Source organism: Phasianus colchicus, chromosome 26, assembly GCF_987193195.1.
Source record: "Phasianus colchicus chromosome 26, bPhaCol1.hap1.1, whole genome shotgun sequence".
In the NCBI taxonomy this organism is placed as follows: domain Eukaryota; kingdom Metazoa; phylum Chordata; class Aves; order Galliformes; family Phasianidae; genus Phasianus; species Phasianus colchicus.
In genome coordinates, this window is record NC_143461.1 from 1554343 (window position 1) to 1569700 (window position 15358).

At 44.0% G+C, this 15358-nt stretch overlaps 1 protein-coding gene across 2 annotated transcripts; it reads left to right on the forward strand.

The window, feature by feature from the left end:
• Positions 1-81: 81 nt before the first annotated feature.
• On the forward strand, positions 82-11223 carry LOC116233876 (gametocyte-specific factor 1-like). Of its 2 annotated transcripts, none has more exons than XM_090125105.1 (7): positions 82-291; positions 5238-5329; positions 6665-6791; positions 7718-7804; positions 8241-8301; positions 9232-9314; positions 10586-11223. In XM_090125105.1, coding segments are annotated over exons 1-7 (474 nt in total). In that variant the 5' UTR covers positions 82-269; the 3' UTR covers positions 10588-11223. The 2 variants fall into 2 exon arrangements, with proteins under 2 accessions (XP_089981231.1, XP_031456922.1); XM_031601062.2 differs by having other exon boundaries at positions 84-291; positions 9226-9314.
• The last annotated feature ends 4135 nt before the right edge of the window (positions 11224-15358 follow it).

The window sequence follows — 15358 nt, forward strand, 5'->3', positions numbered from 1 at the left end:
TTGCTAGGAGACGCCGCGCAGGCGCAGAAAAGTGGTTGTTAGGAGACGCCGCGCAGGCGCAGAAAAGTGGTTGTTAGGAGACGCCGCGCAGGCGCAGAGGGGAGAAGCGGTTGCTAGGTGACACTGCGCATGCGCAGAGGAGTAGCGTGGCAGCACGGCAGGTGGTTTCCGGCCGAGGCGCTGAGGGGACGGGTTGCTGTTCGACTCCGCTCCGCATTTCTCGACGCCCTGAGGACCTTCTCGGCCCGGTGCCGCAGCCCTTCCCCGCTATGGAGGCAGAAGATGACTTGGGTGAGGCTCGAGGCAGGGTCGGCGGGTGGCAGGGGGAGGTGGTCGCTCGGCGCTCCGGGCTGGGCCTGGTGCGGCCTACCCCGCCCTGCTCCCCTGCCCCTCCTGCCCCTCCTCGTCCCGTCCCGAATCCCAGAGCAGATAAAGCGGGACGGGCACGCTGTGAGCTGGCAGGGGGTGTTGTAGGCTGGTTCTGTCTCTGTGTGACTGAGCTGACGCTGTGTATCAAGCAGAGGGAAATCTGCAACTTCTGTAGTGTTTTCCAGATGTTTTGTGTGCGTGAATTGCATTTGCTGCCGCAGGTAATTCAGAGCGTTTGGGATGCTGACGTTCTGGCTGGGGAAGGTTGCTTTTCTTACATCAGCAGAGCCTAAAAGTAGAGCCTCAGCATCCTGCTAGGATTGGTAACGCAGGCGTCTGGTGGCCCACCCTTTGCCTTCCCTGGGCTGCATATACATAGCTTGCACCGGAAGTATTGCCTCTTATTTGTTTCTGTGGAAACTATGGTGGCTACAGAGAGCACAGTGACACTGTTTACTAGTGCACATTCACAGCTATGTAAAAAAGAAAAAAGCTAATTTTTGACGTAATCAGTGCCGTTAACAGTGGATTTTCACCAGTAAAGAACACAGTGCATGTGTACACCTCAAAAATCTGCACCAGCAGATGTGACGTGCCCTTACTGCCACCATTGCTTCCAGCGTAAAGAATACATTAGCAATTGCATCGCTTGTATCAGAAGTAGTATTGCCAGCAGGAGTAGAGAAGTAAGCAGTTATTCCTCTACTCTCAGCTCTGGTGAGGCAGCACGTCAAGTACTGTGTTCTGTTCTGGGCCCTCACTACAGGAATCACACTGAGGCCCTGGAGCATGTCCAGGGAAAGGCAGCAGAACTATGAGGGGGCTGGAGCACAAGTTTTGTGTGGAGCGGCTCAGGGAGCTGGGATTGTTTAGTCTAGAGAAAAACTTCCTGAAAGGAGATTATGGTGAGGTGGGGGTTGGTGTCTTCTCCCACATAACTGAGGAAGTGGCTTCAAGTTGCACCTGGCAAGATTCAGGTTGGACATTAGGAAAAATTTCTTCTCTGAAAAAGTGGTCAGGCACTGGAACAGGTTGCCCATGGAAGAGATGGAGTCACCATCCCTGGAACTGTTCAAGAAACATTAGATTTTGTACTGAGGGGCGTGATTTAGTGGGAAAATACTGGTGTTAGGTGGCCAGTTGAACTAGATGATCTTGGAAATCTTCTAGCCTTGGTGATTCTGTGGTTCAATGAAATGTACCAGCCATCACCTCACTGTGCTCACATCCACTGTTAGGTCGCCTTTAATGTTCAGCAAGTGTGCGTGAATGTCAATGGGTGCCATTTTTTTGCGTGGAGGAGCTCAATTCCACATCTTTGCTTCGTGCACATGTCAGGTGGCATTTTGTTAGCTTGGCAATGAATGTAATGGAATATTGGTGGGAAGGTGCAGTTTCTACTGCCGTGAGTTAGACATGCCTGATGTAGGCACAAGAGCAAGGCCAGTGTGTTAATTAGGAACTTAGTCAGCAGCCAGTTATTTCTGTAAACAATTTCTTGACCAAACACAGCAACTGACCTACTTAGCACATGACCTTTTGGCCAGCTAGCACCTCCCAGTGGAACCCCACAAGTAATAAAGACTCCCTTGCAAGACTGCCACGTTAACACAGAGTGTGCATGGCATGAGATTTTAATGTGTGTAGCAATTCTCAGAGCAGGTGGGTTTTGTGTGAGTATTCAGACATGCTGAATATAATACAATCTTTGTGCTTCAGCTTCTGTGTATGCACATTAGTTGGAGCAACCCGTGTTCACCCAGCACTGCAGTAAATTAATGTTGGCTTTCTAACCTGACATTCAGGTTGGTGAGATTCATTTCCAGATTTTAGTGACACCTTCTGACCTCACAGTGCTTCAGGTGATGCCATTATGGGTCCTCCTCATCATCAGTGCCCAAAATGGGTCCAAAAATCCTGGAAGGAGAGTATCCCAGCCCTGAAAGCTTTGCAGAAAGCAGGTGGCAAAATGGAGCTGGGAGGTGGGAGGCAGGGCTGCAAACCATGCTGTCCTGGTGAGTGGCAGCTGCAAACAAAAGCCAAAAGGTTTTTACACCCGGTTCTCTCTGTGTCAGGAAACTAAATCTCATTTTTTACTGCCAAATTAAATTAGCATCCTGCTGCTTCCTGTCACCACATCGATGGGCTTGAAACCACTCACCTCATTGCTTCATATTGCAACCGAAATGTAAATGGTCAGTGGATGTACAGACTAGTGGAAAGATACTTTTGCAACATGAGGCACCTTTTGCAAAAAAAAAAAAAAAAAAAAAAAAAGCTTGGATTCTGCAAGCAACTTCTGTTTTTTCATCTGCAGGATGGGAGTGCAGCCCAGTGACAGAGCAGGTCTCCGAAGTTGTAGGACAAACAGTCCTTGAGGTGTGGGTATATGTATGGGAGATGGATGTCTGGTAATAGGGATCATGAGCTTTCCAGTGACACAGACATGCTTTGTTCTGTGATGTGTTCCCTACCCTGACATTATGAGACAGTTGTTAATGTGTACAGCAGTTCTTAGGAGGCACTTTGTGGAAATTGTCTGAATATTCATGCGTGTGTATTTAATCTGTGTGCTTAGCTCCTGGGCGTGCATCCTGGGTAGGGCAGTCCCCCATACATCTGTAATGAGGAATGCCCACATTGGTCTTAAAGAGTTTTATTCAGACAGGACTTGTCCAATAACAGGGCTGAGGAGCATACCATTAGCTCGTTGCTAACTAGGGCAGCATTGTGTGTGGTTTCAGTACTTTCGTGCCCCAGAGCCTTTGCTTGCTGCAGTCTTTGGATTAATAACTGCATCTCTTTACCTGGCCAGGCCAGCTCTGTGACTTTTGTGGTTGCTGTTTGATGTAGTAGTAAAGGCTCCCTTTCTTCTCCATCAGGTACTCATCCTTGCTTTCTTCTTTGTGCTGATAATGCCCATGTAAACCTAATGAGATTCAAGAACACCAAGAGTAAGGTGTTGGGCTGGGGCAATCCCAGATGTGTATGCAGACTGGGAGATCTCCTTGTGAGCAGCCCTGTAGAGAAGGACCTGGGGATGCTGGTAGCTGAAAAAAAAAACTTAATATGAGCCAGCAGTGTGCACTTGCAGCCCAGAATGCCAACAGTATCCTGGGCTACATTGACTGGGGAGTGGCAGCAGGATGAGGGAGGTGATTGTCCCCCTCTACTCAGCTCTTGTGAGACCCCATATGGAGTACTGCTTCCAGGCCTGTGGCCAGCAGTACAGGAATGATGTGGAGCTTTTGGAGAGGGTCCAAAGGAGGGCCATGAGGATGCACAGAGGGCTTGAGCACCTCTCCTGTGAAGGCATGCTGAGGAAGCTGGGCTTCTCTCCTGGAGGAGAGAAGGCTGCAGGGAGATCTTCCAGCATTTAAAGGGAGATTATACACAGGAGGGAAATCAACTTTTTCTATGGGTAGGTGGTAAAAGGACAAAAGGGGAAATTGTTTTAAACTAAAGCAGGGCAGATTTAAATGAGGTGTTGGGGAAGTTTTGCATTAAGAGTGTGGTAAGGTGCTGGAACAGACTGCCCAGAGAAGGTGTGGATGCCCCTTCCGTGGAGATGTTTAAGGCCAGGCTGGATGGGGCCCTAGGCAACCTGATGCGGTGATTGGCAACTAGCCTGCAGCAGAGGGGTTGGAACTAGATGTTCTTTGAGGTGGCTTCCAACCCAAGCCATTCTATAATTCCAGGGGAAGCTGAACCTGTATCAAGCTTGTCAGAGCATCTTAATAATGAAGTCTTTGATTTTTCAGTATTTCTAGTGACCCTTAACTGACTGATTAATGGCAGTGAGATGCTGACCGCAGCAGCGTTGCACAGCTGGAGTGCAAAGAAGGATTAGATTCTTCTTTCCTAGTGGCTCAAAACATGAAGTCAGCTCAGTGTGACTTGGGAAAAGCATCTCAATGAGCTGCCAGCCTGTGGGCTGCAACAGCTCCCTGACCTGGCTCTTGAGACAACTGAACACCAGTTGTGTGAGAGAAGAAGATGCGATGGCAGGAGAGAGGCTAAACAGCAGCAGCCTGTGCTTAGATCTATTTAAGGTACTTTGTAATCAGTCTTAAATGCACCAAAAGCCTGTGCACAAAGGCAGAAATGAGGAAAGAAGTCTAGTCTGGCCTCCTGTGACTTCACAACAAACACCCCCACCGGTAGCAACAGGCAGTAGGGTAACCTGTGCCTCCTCCTGGCTGCTGTTCTTTTCCTCACTGGGGATATGAGAATGTTTATATGGCATGTATGCATGTAATTCTTCTGCTTCCCTGCTTATTGCCTGTATTTCTAGGTGTTTTGGTAACTCCTTAGCTCCTAAATAATTGCTTGATTTGGAAGAAGTTTCACTTGAAAGCTTCATGCATCATATTAGGCATGCTGCTTCCTCAGAAATTAAACTAAATTGTCTGGAATCCTTCCTCCAGCAAATCTTGCTGTTCATCAAAAAAGACTTGGCTGAGAAGTTCCTGAGGGCCCTGGTGGGTGTATCATCATCCCAGAGATTCCCACCTAAGATAGCTGGAGAAGTACTACTGTCTCATTAATTTTGAGTACCTGTGGTTACTTGTCTAATATGGTATCTTAAGGAGCTATTATTCACTGTACTGCTGACTATTCTCTTTTTTTTTTTTTTTTTTGACAACATCCCAGTCACCCCAAACTTGTAAATCGATTTGTTTAATTATACAAAACAGATGACTGCCTTAACAATGAGTCTCAAAGAAAGAATGACTCTCTTAACTTCCTGAGATGACATCCCTGATGTGGTGGTATGTTTTTTCCACTTCGCTCTGTTAGTGATGTTACATCTTGTCTTTCTTACTAGTTTGTTTTTTTTCTCTCTCTCTGTTCTTCAAATCTATTAGATGATCCTGAGAGATTAATACAGTGTCCATATGATAAACAGCATCAAATCAGAGCCTGTCGTTTTCCCTATCATCTTGTAAAGTGCAGGAAGGTAAGCTGAATTGCTGAATGAGGCACCAGATGGGGGTTGTAAATACAGTGTGCATATTCTCACTCTTATTGTGTTGTCTCGACTTGAGTAAGTTCTTTACAAATGATCCCATTTAGTATTTACTTCATATATATATATATATATATATTTTTTTTTTTTTTTTAATTACTTCTTTAGAAATAGCTTCAAGCACATTGACTCACCTAAAACCAGTGTGGCTCTTCATGGTTAGGTCAGGGAGGAATTTATGGTCTCTTTGAGATCAGATAAATTTTCCCACTTCAAGAGGGAAATTCAGGCTGAGTTATGTGCACCTCATCTGTCTCATTAGAATAGAAGTGGTTGGATGTTGCAGTTTGTTGAGTGGTAGAAATGCTGCTGTATAACTTTTTTATGTTGCTTATAAGTATTTAATGTGCACATGTGCAGAAACTGGACATCCTAGCTTCAGCACATGTGGGAGAGAGTTTTGGTTTTTTTTTACCTCTCCATCTGTTATCTAGAATTTGAATACAAATTGTGCAATAGGAAGCATTCCATCTTCTATTCTCGTCTGTACCCTCAATATTTGTTTTATTTAACTTATCAGCTACTATCTGAGCATTGGTTTCTGCTGAGAGTTGTTCCCCTTTCAGCTTACCAGTAAATTTACCAAATATTTTTTTCAAAACAGTATAGCAGTGCTATGCCCTCCAGTGAAAATGCAGCTGTAGGGTGAATGTTCTGTTCTCAGCATTTTGGGTAATCTTGTGTGGTACCAGGAGCTGAACTTAATTCCTGTGGGTCCCTTCCAACTAAGGATATTCTGTGATTCTATTAATACTTGTTTTGAAAGGATTCATGAATTTCTCTGGCTTTGTGCTGACTTGCTTTAAAATATCTGAATGGTTTGGATTTACCTAACATCTCCTTTCTGTTATTTTTGAAATAGCTTCATCTGTGCCTTAAACCATGAGGCCACATTGCCAGAGTTGCAGCAAATTGTAGGGTGTGTAGCTGAGGGTGTGTTTCATTTGAATCAACTCTTTGTTTTTTTTCTAATGAACTGTGTTTTAAATAAATCTGTTAGACAGCTTCATCCTGCAGTTGTAGTAAGTATCTGGCCAATATTTTGCCATTCCTTGTTTAGTCTCTTTTAAAACAACATCACCAGTTACTGTAGAATCATAAAATGACTCAAGTTGGAAGGGACTGTAAGGATCATATAGTTCCAACCTACCTGCCATGGGCAGGGTTGCTACTCACCAGATCATTTTCTCTTGCTAATCTATAGAAAACACAAGGAAAAGTGAACTTAGTTGATCTGGCACATGATTTCTGTTTTCCCTTTTCCAGAGTCACCCTGAAGTTGCAAAGTTATTGGCCACGTGCCCATTCAATGCTCGCCATCTTGTTCCTCGAGCCGACCTTGTTGATCACATATCAAAGTGCAGGGACAAAGGGTTCATTGAGCATGATATAGGTAAGAGAGCTTTGGAGATGCAGATTCACCTTAGGGACTGAAGGTCTCCTGTTTGTCCAGATAGTTCATATGGTAAACAAAACTGGGAGTCATTTGTTGTCTGTAGTTTTGCAAAGCACAGCAGCCTTCAGAAACCTGAATCTTGCATCAGTTTATTGGATAGGTTCATTACAACACTGAAGATGTGCAAGATAGGCCTTGCACATATTTTGTTCCCAGGCTTCCTGAATAAAATGGTTGTATCCAAGACTGCATATTGACATACCACTGCCAGGAGCTGTGATGCTTTACTTACTAGAAGGACAGTACAGTTGATCTCCTCTCATTGAAGTTTGAGTACTGGTGCCACATGAAAAGTTCATTTGCATCAAATAGATGCTTTGAAAATCCCTGCAGTTGGGGCAACCTGAGTCGCATATTCCCACCAAGAGATGGGTCTGCTCCTCTTCCAGGGTTTTCTGTTGTTGATTTGCTTTGGTCTACCATACCATTCCTGTCTTCTGCCAGTGAAACAGCATGGGTGGGTCTGTTCCAAATTATTTAGTTAGGGCATCCTGTTCTATATACAGTGTCTTTTCAGTTCTCTGCAGTGGCTCTTCAACTGTTGCCACACTAAAGAGCAGATAGATTTCCACCTTCTGTAGAGTTGCAGTGAGGCTAACAGTCATGCCAGCATTCATGTTAACAGGCTTTCTCTCCACTTAAGCATTCCTGCTGCCAACTCACAGGGAAGGCAGCCATCTCCTTTTCTTTGAAAAAGCTATTTATGATTTCAGATTAGTGTTTGGCTGCTGGGTGTGTCTAACCTCTTTGAATTATATGAAGTTTCCTGTAAAGCAAGGAACTATTTTACAGTTTGATCCAATGTACTTAACGCTTCTGAAGCAGAACAGACTACAGTCACTGATTTTTCTCTCTTTCTGAAGCACATTGTTCTTCTGGCTTCCAAAGAGATGAGGTGAATGCTGTAAGCACATGGCAGGCACCTCCATGTGATGAAGACTGGGAAACAGGTGGGGAACTTCTTCCTTCTCTGCTACCTTTTCTGGGTTCTGTCCTCCATCTCTATACCATGAGTTCAGAGATGCCATTCACTTAGGTGCTGCATGTAAGACACTCTGCTTATGCTCTTTACTGCTAAATGTCTATCTCTTGGCTTAGCAGGCTTTTCTTGGCATGGAGGCATGCCTGCTGTGATTGACATGGAGGTACATTTCCAAACATCCACCCTTTCCCATAAAAGCTATTGTACCTTCTCAGCAGTGATAAAAATGGAGACATAACTTTATTTTCCTCAGTTAAATAATAGTGAAACAGACACTTATCAAGATCAGCTACTATTCCCTCTTGAACATGTGAAAATAATGATGAAGATGCTCCCAGACCAATGTAATTGTGCCTTACTAGAGTTTCTTATTGCTGAGCCTTATCATCTGTTTACTTTTGCAGAGTTGCTAGAGCAGCCAAATTCCCCTTTTGTTTGGGGCATGACCAACTCTGGCATAAACAGGTAAGAAGTGCAAATTTCATAACTTACAACAGTGTTTTGTACAGAAAAATATTGCAACCTACTTCCAGTCCAGCCTTGATTGCTGGACATTTGCTGGCTTTGCTGATGTACAGACCCAGGGAAGAGAAGAAACATTAACAGTGAATGTTTTAATGCTGCTGGTTCATTGTTACCTTCTTTCTTTTGACTGGCCCTTACAAGAGAAGGGCACTTTGAGGGGCTGGCCAGTGTGCAGTTCTGCTGGATATCTGGCCAATGTATGAGAGATGTGCCAATATGTTGACTTGGAGATGTGGCCTGATGCCTCCCTTTGGAGGAGTTTATTTAAACAGTTATTCCTCTTGAACTAATGCTTAGCTAGCAGTCCTTTGTGACCTCTTGTTGCTTTATACTTGGCAGATGTGCTGGCATAAGGGCCCTGTGTTAGCAGAAATCCCCTCTTGCCCTTTGTAAAGTGTAGTCACAGTATAGGTTTAGATGAAGGAGAAGCGTGGTGGGCAGTTGTACGCTTGATGGAACTGTCTTGCCTGGCGTCATTGAGCCAACAGTGGATCACTATTTCAGGCTGTATATGAGGTGTGATTACAGCATCAGATTTGCTAAAGTATGTTGTAAGATTTGTCTAAGCCAGTGTGCAGAAACAGTTTTCCAGCTGGCAGCCCCGCAGTTATATATGGGCTTAAGCATGATGTAGTCCTCCTGTAAAAGGTTTAACAGTGCTGACTAGCTTCACTCATTACAATCTCTGGAAGACTTTATAGTGTTTAGAGCATATATAGATATTCTAAATATCACCACTGTCAGGCAGCGAAGTACCATCTCCTTGTGTCCCTGTCCATCTGCTGTGTCCCTGCTCCATGCTATAGTAAAGTGCATAAATTTGAGCAATTACATTAGTCAAGAGGAGTAACTAAATTCTTTCAGTTGCAGTGTCACCTCTGGACAAAAGAATTATCTTCCTTCAAGTGTACGTGCTCCTGAGTCCTCCCCATATGCTGCATCATGGAAAGATTGTAAGTAAAGTGCATGTGGTTTGGGTGCTGTAACTTTTGTCACAGTGACAGCTAATGAAATTTCTGGCTATAGCTGTGCTTTGTGGCAACTACATGGAAAGAGAGAGACTATATAATACTCTTCTTGCGATTTTTCTAAGGAATATGATGATTGGATTATCTTCTGTATCCTTTCTCTGAAGTAAAATATACAAATAATGCTTCGTGTTCCTGACAGACTTCTTTAGAGTGGTGCCAGTTTAAGTAGCCCTGCTACCCAGTCACTTCAGCCTAATCTCTAAACAAGTCCATCCTTGCTACCCTCTGCTCATGCACACCCTCCCCACTTAGGCCACGTGATTTTCCTGCTTTATATAGCTGTGCTCACTGTCAGGCCTAGTGAGCTCAGAGTAGGGGTAAAACTGGGACTGCTTAAACCAGCACTTCTAGGGAGAAAAAATATCTAAATGCATCTGGAGGTGGGAGGAAGAGAGCTTCTTGTTGAAGTGACAGGTGCTGAAATCACAGAAGTCCTCACAGGAGAGGAAAAGTAAGAAACAACAACATGGGAATTTGTACATTGTGCTGAAATGTGGTACCTTGGGCTGATACTTTAAAAGCTTATACATTTGCAAAAGAGGTGCATTCAGAGTTATGTGCTTAGGGTGATAATGGTTTGGTGTTAACTGTAAGTGAACAGATGCAGTTATGCTGAGAGCAAAGAAATGCCCTGCATAAACTGCAGCTTTACATGAATTCAGGTCTTGTTGTAGAGAGAACTTGTATAGTCCCATTTCAATGGCAGCTGGGAACAACACGACAGAGTAATTTCCAGGTATTTCTGCTGTGCACCTTAAACATACACCCTGCATCTACAAAGCAGCACTATGTGTTCTTCTTTACAGAACTGTAGGTGTCTCAAATGATTTCTGTGGATGCTGTTCTGGATATTTGGGAAAATACTAGGTTTTTTGCTGAGGAGATACAAAAAATTTTTCTCTGTGGTAACCAGCGGTCATAAGATCTGTCGTTAGTGAAGTCATATTTGAGGGTCTCTTATAGCCTGCAGAGCATAAAATACGTTGTGAGAGTTCCTTCAGCCTTGAAGGAGGCTGACTTCTTATTGCATCTCTGCATAAAGATTAGTAAAGATCATTTTGATCAAACCTAGAAGAATATTTCTGTGTATGCACTTTCTGCTTTTTATCTTGTCAGCATCTGAGTGTGTAAACTAAGGATAAATTAAGGTTTTATAATATATTATCATTTACACTCTTCTGTCTTCTTTCTAGAAAGTATCGTGATCGTGTCATTGCAGCTTCAAGCCATAAGCCGTCACTTCATTGTGTGGGTGCATGGTGTTTCAATTCGTACAGTAATGGGGAATCCTCTGTGAATTCCTTACAACATGCAATTATAGCATGCAACCCTTACAACATGCAATTATGCAGTCCTTACGATATTCACGTACACAGCTGAAATCTAGACCTAAGTACTTGTCAAGTTTCCATTGGAGTTTAGCAGTTCTTACTTAAAGAAAAGTTTTCCAGTGCTTAGAGCATGTTTGAAAGCTCTAACATAACTGTTCTTTCCTGAGGATGGGAAAACGTTTAGTTTACTGTCAGTACATCTAGGACTGTGGAATTGTTCGGATTAAACAGTATGCTGCTAAAAAATGAATGCAAAGTGCAAAATAAGATCTAAATTACAAGCACAGAAAACTAAGAAACAACACAAGGTATTTGTTTAGAATAAAGTTAATGCCAGTGATGTTTTGAAAAGAGTTCTCAAAATACCAACTTCTTACCATTAGTGTTACTGCCAGTGTAAAATAATGTATGTTGACTAGCATAATGTGCAAAATTAGGATTGGTTCTGTCAAGACTCTTGTTCAGAATGACAGTTCATAATAAAAAGATTTTGAATCACATGGCCTTGGACCTGTTTTATTTTTCTAAAAGGCAATTGTAGTGATTTGTTATACTCTTGTTCTGTTGAGTAAGCAAACACTTAGTCAGGAAGCCCTCTAATTTTACAGACAGATGCCATGGTTCATCCCCATTAATGTGTGTTCTGTTTGATAAAAGAGCTCATTTAATTGTCATTTGATGGAAGGCTGGCAGTACTTAGCGCAGTAACTCCCTTACCCTAAACCACAACAAGAAGGAAAGCTGTCATTTTTCTCCTCCCTATATTGATTTGGGAAGGCAAGATTAACTAGCTTTTTAAGGGTATAAAACATCATGATGACCTTTCCTCCAGCATTAAGATTATTTATTATCCAGTATCATTTGTGGTTGGATTACTGGGATGAAGCTCTCTCTGATTACTTTGTGTTCACCACAGGGCAAGGAATATTTTTTTAAAAGTGAATTAAATGATGCCTATTCCAAAGTGGCAGAGCCAAGGGCTTTTGTGTGACTATCACTGTGGTTGCACCTCCGCAGTCCTTTGTTAAATCCTCAGTCTCTCTTGTGATGAACAGGCTGTCCAGTGCTGGAGCCTTCACCACTTTCTAGCCAGTACTGGATGTGTCATTTTCACAGGAGAAGCTAATAGTGCATAAATAGAAGATAGATAGAATTAAATCTATTCAGGGACATAAAGGGGAACATTAAGAAATTCTGCAGGTGTATCAGTGATAAAAGGTAGGCCAGCAAATGTGTGGGCCCTCTTAGGAAGGAAACTGGAGACCTGGTCACGAAGGGCATGGAGAAAGCTATGGTGCTCAATGACTTCTTTGCCTCAGTCTTCACTGGCAAGGGCTCTAGCCATACTGCCCAAGCTGTGGAAAGCAAAAGAACTGAGAGAAGGAAGATCTGCCCCTTTTAAGTGAAGATTAGATTTGAAACCATCTACAGAACCTGAAGGCGCTGGTGATCAATGGAACTTGATGAGATCCATCCACAGGTTCTGAGGGAAATGGCAGATGAATTTGCTAAGCTTGTTATCCATCATATTTGAAAAGTTATGGCAGTCTAGTGAAGTTCCCACTGACTAGAAAAGTGGAAACAAAACTCCTGTTTTCAAGAAGGAAAGAGGAAAAAAGATCCAGGGAATGACAGGCCGGTCGGTCTCACCTGCCTAGCAAGATCATGGAGCAGATCTTTCTGAAGGCCCTACTAAGGCACATGGAAAATAAAGGTGAGGTGATTGATGATAACCAACATGGCTTCATCAAGGACAAATCATGTTTGGCAAACTTGGTGGCCTCTTGTGATGGTTACAGCGTCAGTGGATAAAGGAAGAGCAACTAACATCATCTACCCAGAGCTGTGCAAAGCATTTGACACTGCCAAGCATGACATCCTGATCATAAATTGAACAAAAAATAATTAGCAGGTTTGCAGATGACACCAAGCTGAGTGGTGAAGTTGATATAGTGAAGAGAAGGGATGCCATCCAGAGGAACGTAGGCTGGCTTCAGAGTTGGGTTCATGCCAACCTCATGAAGTTCAACAAGGCCAAGTGCAAGGTTCTGCACCTGGGGTGAGGCAAGCCCAAACATAGATACAGGCTGGATGGAGAATGGCTTGAGAGCAGCCCTGAGGAGAAGGACTTGGGGCTGTCAGTTGATGAAATACTCAATGTGAGCCAGCAATGTGTGCATGCAGCCCAGGAAATCAATCGTGTCCTGGGTTGCATCAGGAGAATTTGATCAGCAGGGCAAGGGAGGTGATTCAGCCTTCTGCTCTGCTCCTGTGAGACCCCACCTGAGTACTGCATCCAGTTCTGGGGCCCCCAACAGAAGAAGGACATGGAGCTGTTGGAGCAGGTCCAGAGGAGGACCACAAAGATGATCAGAGGGTTGGAGCACCTCTCCTATGAGGACAGGCTGAGAGAGCTGGGGCATTTCAGCCTGGAGAAGAGAAGGTTCTGGGGAGACCTTCTAGTGGCCTTCCAGTACCTAACGTGGCCTACAGGAAAGCTGGGGATGGACTTTTTAGAAGGGCATGAGCAACAGGATGATGGGAAACAGCTTTAAACTGGAAGAGAGTAGATTTAAACTAGATATTGGGAAGAAATTCTTCACTGTGATGGTGGTAAGACACGGGAACGGGTTGCCTAGTGAGGTTGTGGATGCTCCCTCCCTGGAGGTGTTCAAGGAGCAACCTTGGGAGGTGTCCCTGCCTACAGGGAGGCAGGGAGGTTGGAGCTAGGTAATCCTGAAGGTCCCTTCCAACCCAAACTTTTCTATGATTCTGTGATTCTTCCACCAGATTGAGTTTTGTGGTGGCACAAGGACTGTTAAACTCGCTCTGTGAGCACTCTCATGGCTGCACCCTGCCTGCATTTCTGCCTTGTCCTAGTGTACCTGCTTAATGGCAACAGGACTGGTCTGACTAGAAATCTATATGGAAATTTGGGATATAAATGGTTGTTTGTGTCTGCAGTTGTGATGAGTGACTCAGGAGGGAAGAGAAGAGGTAGCATTTACATTTAGGCACAGATTCTTCTGTTGTGGAGCTTGCACGATTTAGCACATGCTTTCCATCAGCAGAATCACACTAGCCCAGGAAGAACATCCTTTCTCCAGCTTTTCCCCTCACTTCACCAGCTGCAGGGCGCTGAGAAAGGGATTAACCACTTTTTTCTCCAATCCTGTGACCAAAGGCAGATTGTACTCATTCATTTAATTTTTTCACTGTGCTGGAGTAAGAATGCTGGAGTGCACTTCTTTTCAGGATCAAGATCTTGATAAGAATGACTTTGATTCTGACAGCCTGCTCTTCTGGCACTCAGTGCTTTGCACCACCTAGGTCTCTGGGCTTTTTATTGCTGGCACCAGAAGACTATACAAGTTCATGTAATCCTTGTTCACAGCCTCTTTTGTGCCCTTCCACTTTTTCTATAGTTAAGATGAACATTGGGTACCTATAATCCCACTTGTAAGGATTGTACTCACAACTACAGTGCCCATATACATGACTTCACATCCAGGCTGATGTTCACCAGCATAGACCTGGAAAATACTCCCCTGCCTATTCCACAGTTCAGGCTGTGATCTCCTCAGTGTTGTCTTCAGCTAATGGGGACTTGGGGGTAGTAGTTGCATTTGTTCCCAATTGACATCCAGGAGAGCAGCACTGTCCAGTGCCCATTCTATCCCATCAAAGGAAGAAGGTTCCTTACTACTGTGAATAAAGCAGCTTTAAATCTGATCAGTTAAATCCTGCCTAGTCACTGCTGTAACCTAATTGCATAAATTCAGTCTTGAATTACATTGACTCCCACCCAGTGCAAAAGGAAAGAGGGTGAGAAAATGAGAGGAAATAAGGAAGGCTTTCTGTCAATGGCTTCTCATAAGCAAGCATAAAGTCATGGAGATAGAAGAAAGGAACAGATCTGCCTGGTGAAGCTGGGAAATACAAGTTACAAAAGTGTCCCTCCTTCTATATGCTGGAAAGTGAACAAGTTCCCAGTCTTGTTTTGCCTTCTGATTTCTGCATCCAGCTCCTTTGTCAGCACTGTGGTCATGAAGGCTGTCAGTAGAGGCTGGTGGAGGGGACCAGGCTGACCAGGGACCTGGGAGGGGTTTCTCACATTCCAGGGTTACATTTGTTGGATTTGGTGTTTCCTTTACCTCCATAGAAGATTACCACCTGCTTCTGAGCTTCAAATTCCAGCAGGCAAATATGCCTGGGGTTACTGAAGGCAGCACAAACTTTCCTTTTTCTGGTAGATGAGGCTCTGACTCCAGATTTCAACTGCACAACCAAACCACATTCAAGAAGCCATTTCCCCTTGCCAGGCTTTTAATCAGAGTTCTAACATAAAAAACAAAAGCATAGGTTCAGCCTGGAGGTTTTTTTAAAGTGCCTACTCAGCAATAGGCTGAAAATCAAAGCAGTGACTGCCTGGGGTTGCCCACATGTTGGCTGCAGAGTTAACATCTTTCTTTTGAAGCATTAGCCAAACCATACAGATGAGGTGTCCCTTTGTACAGGTCTGACGTGCACATTCCAGAGCACAGAGATTAAAACAGCCCATTGACCTCTTACCAAGTAACTGGGAAGGGCCTTATTACATGGGGCTCCCATGTACCACGATGGTCAAGGGCAGCA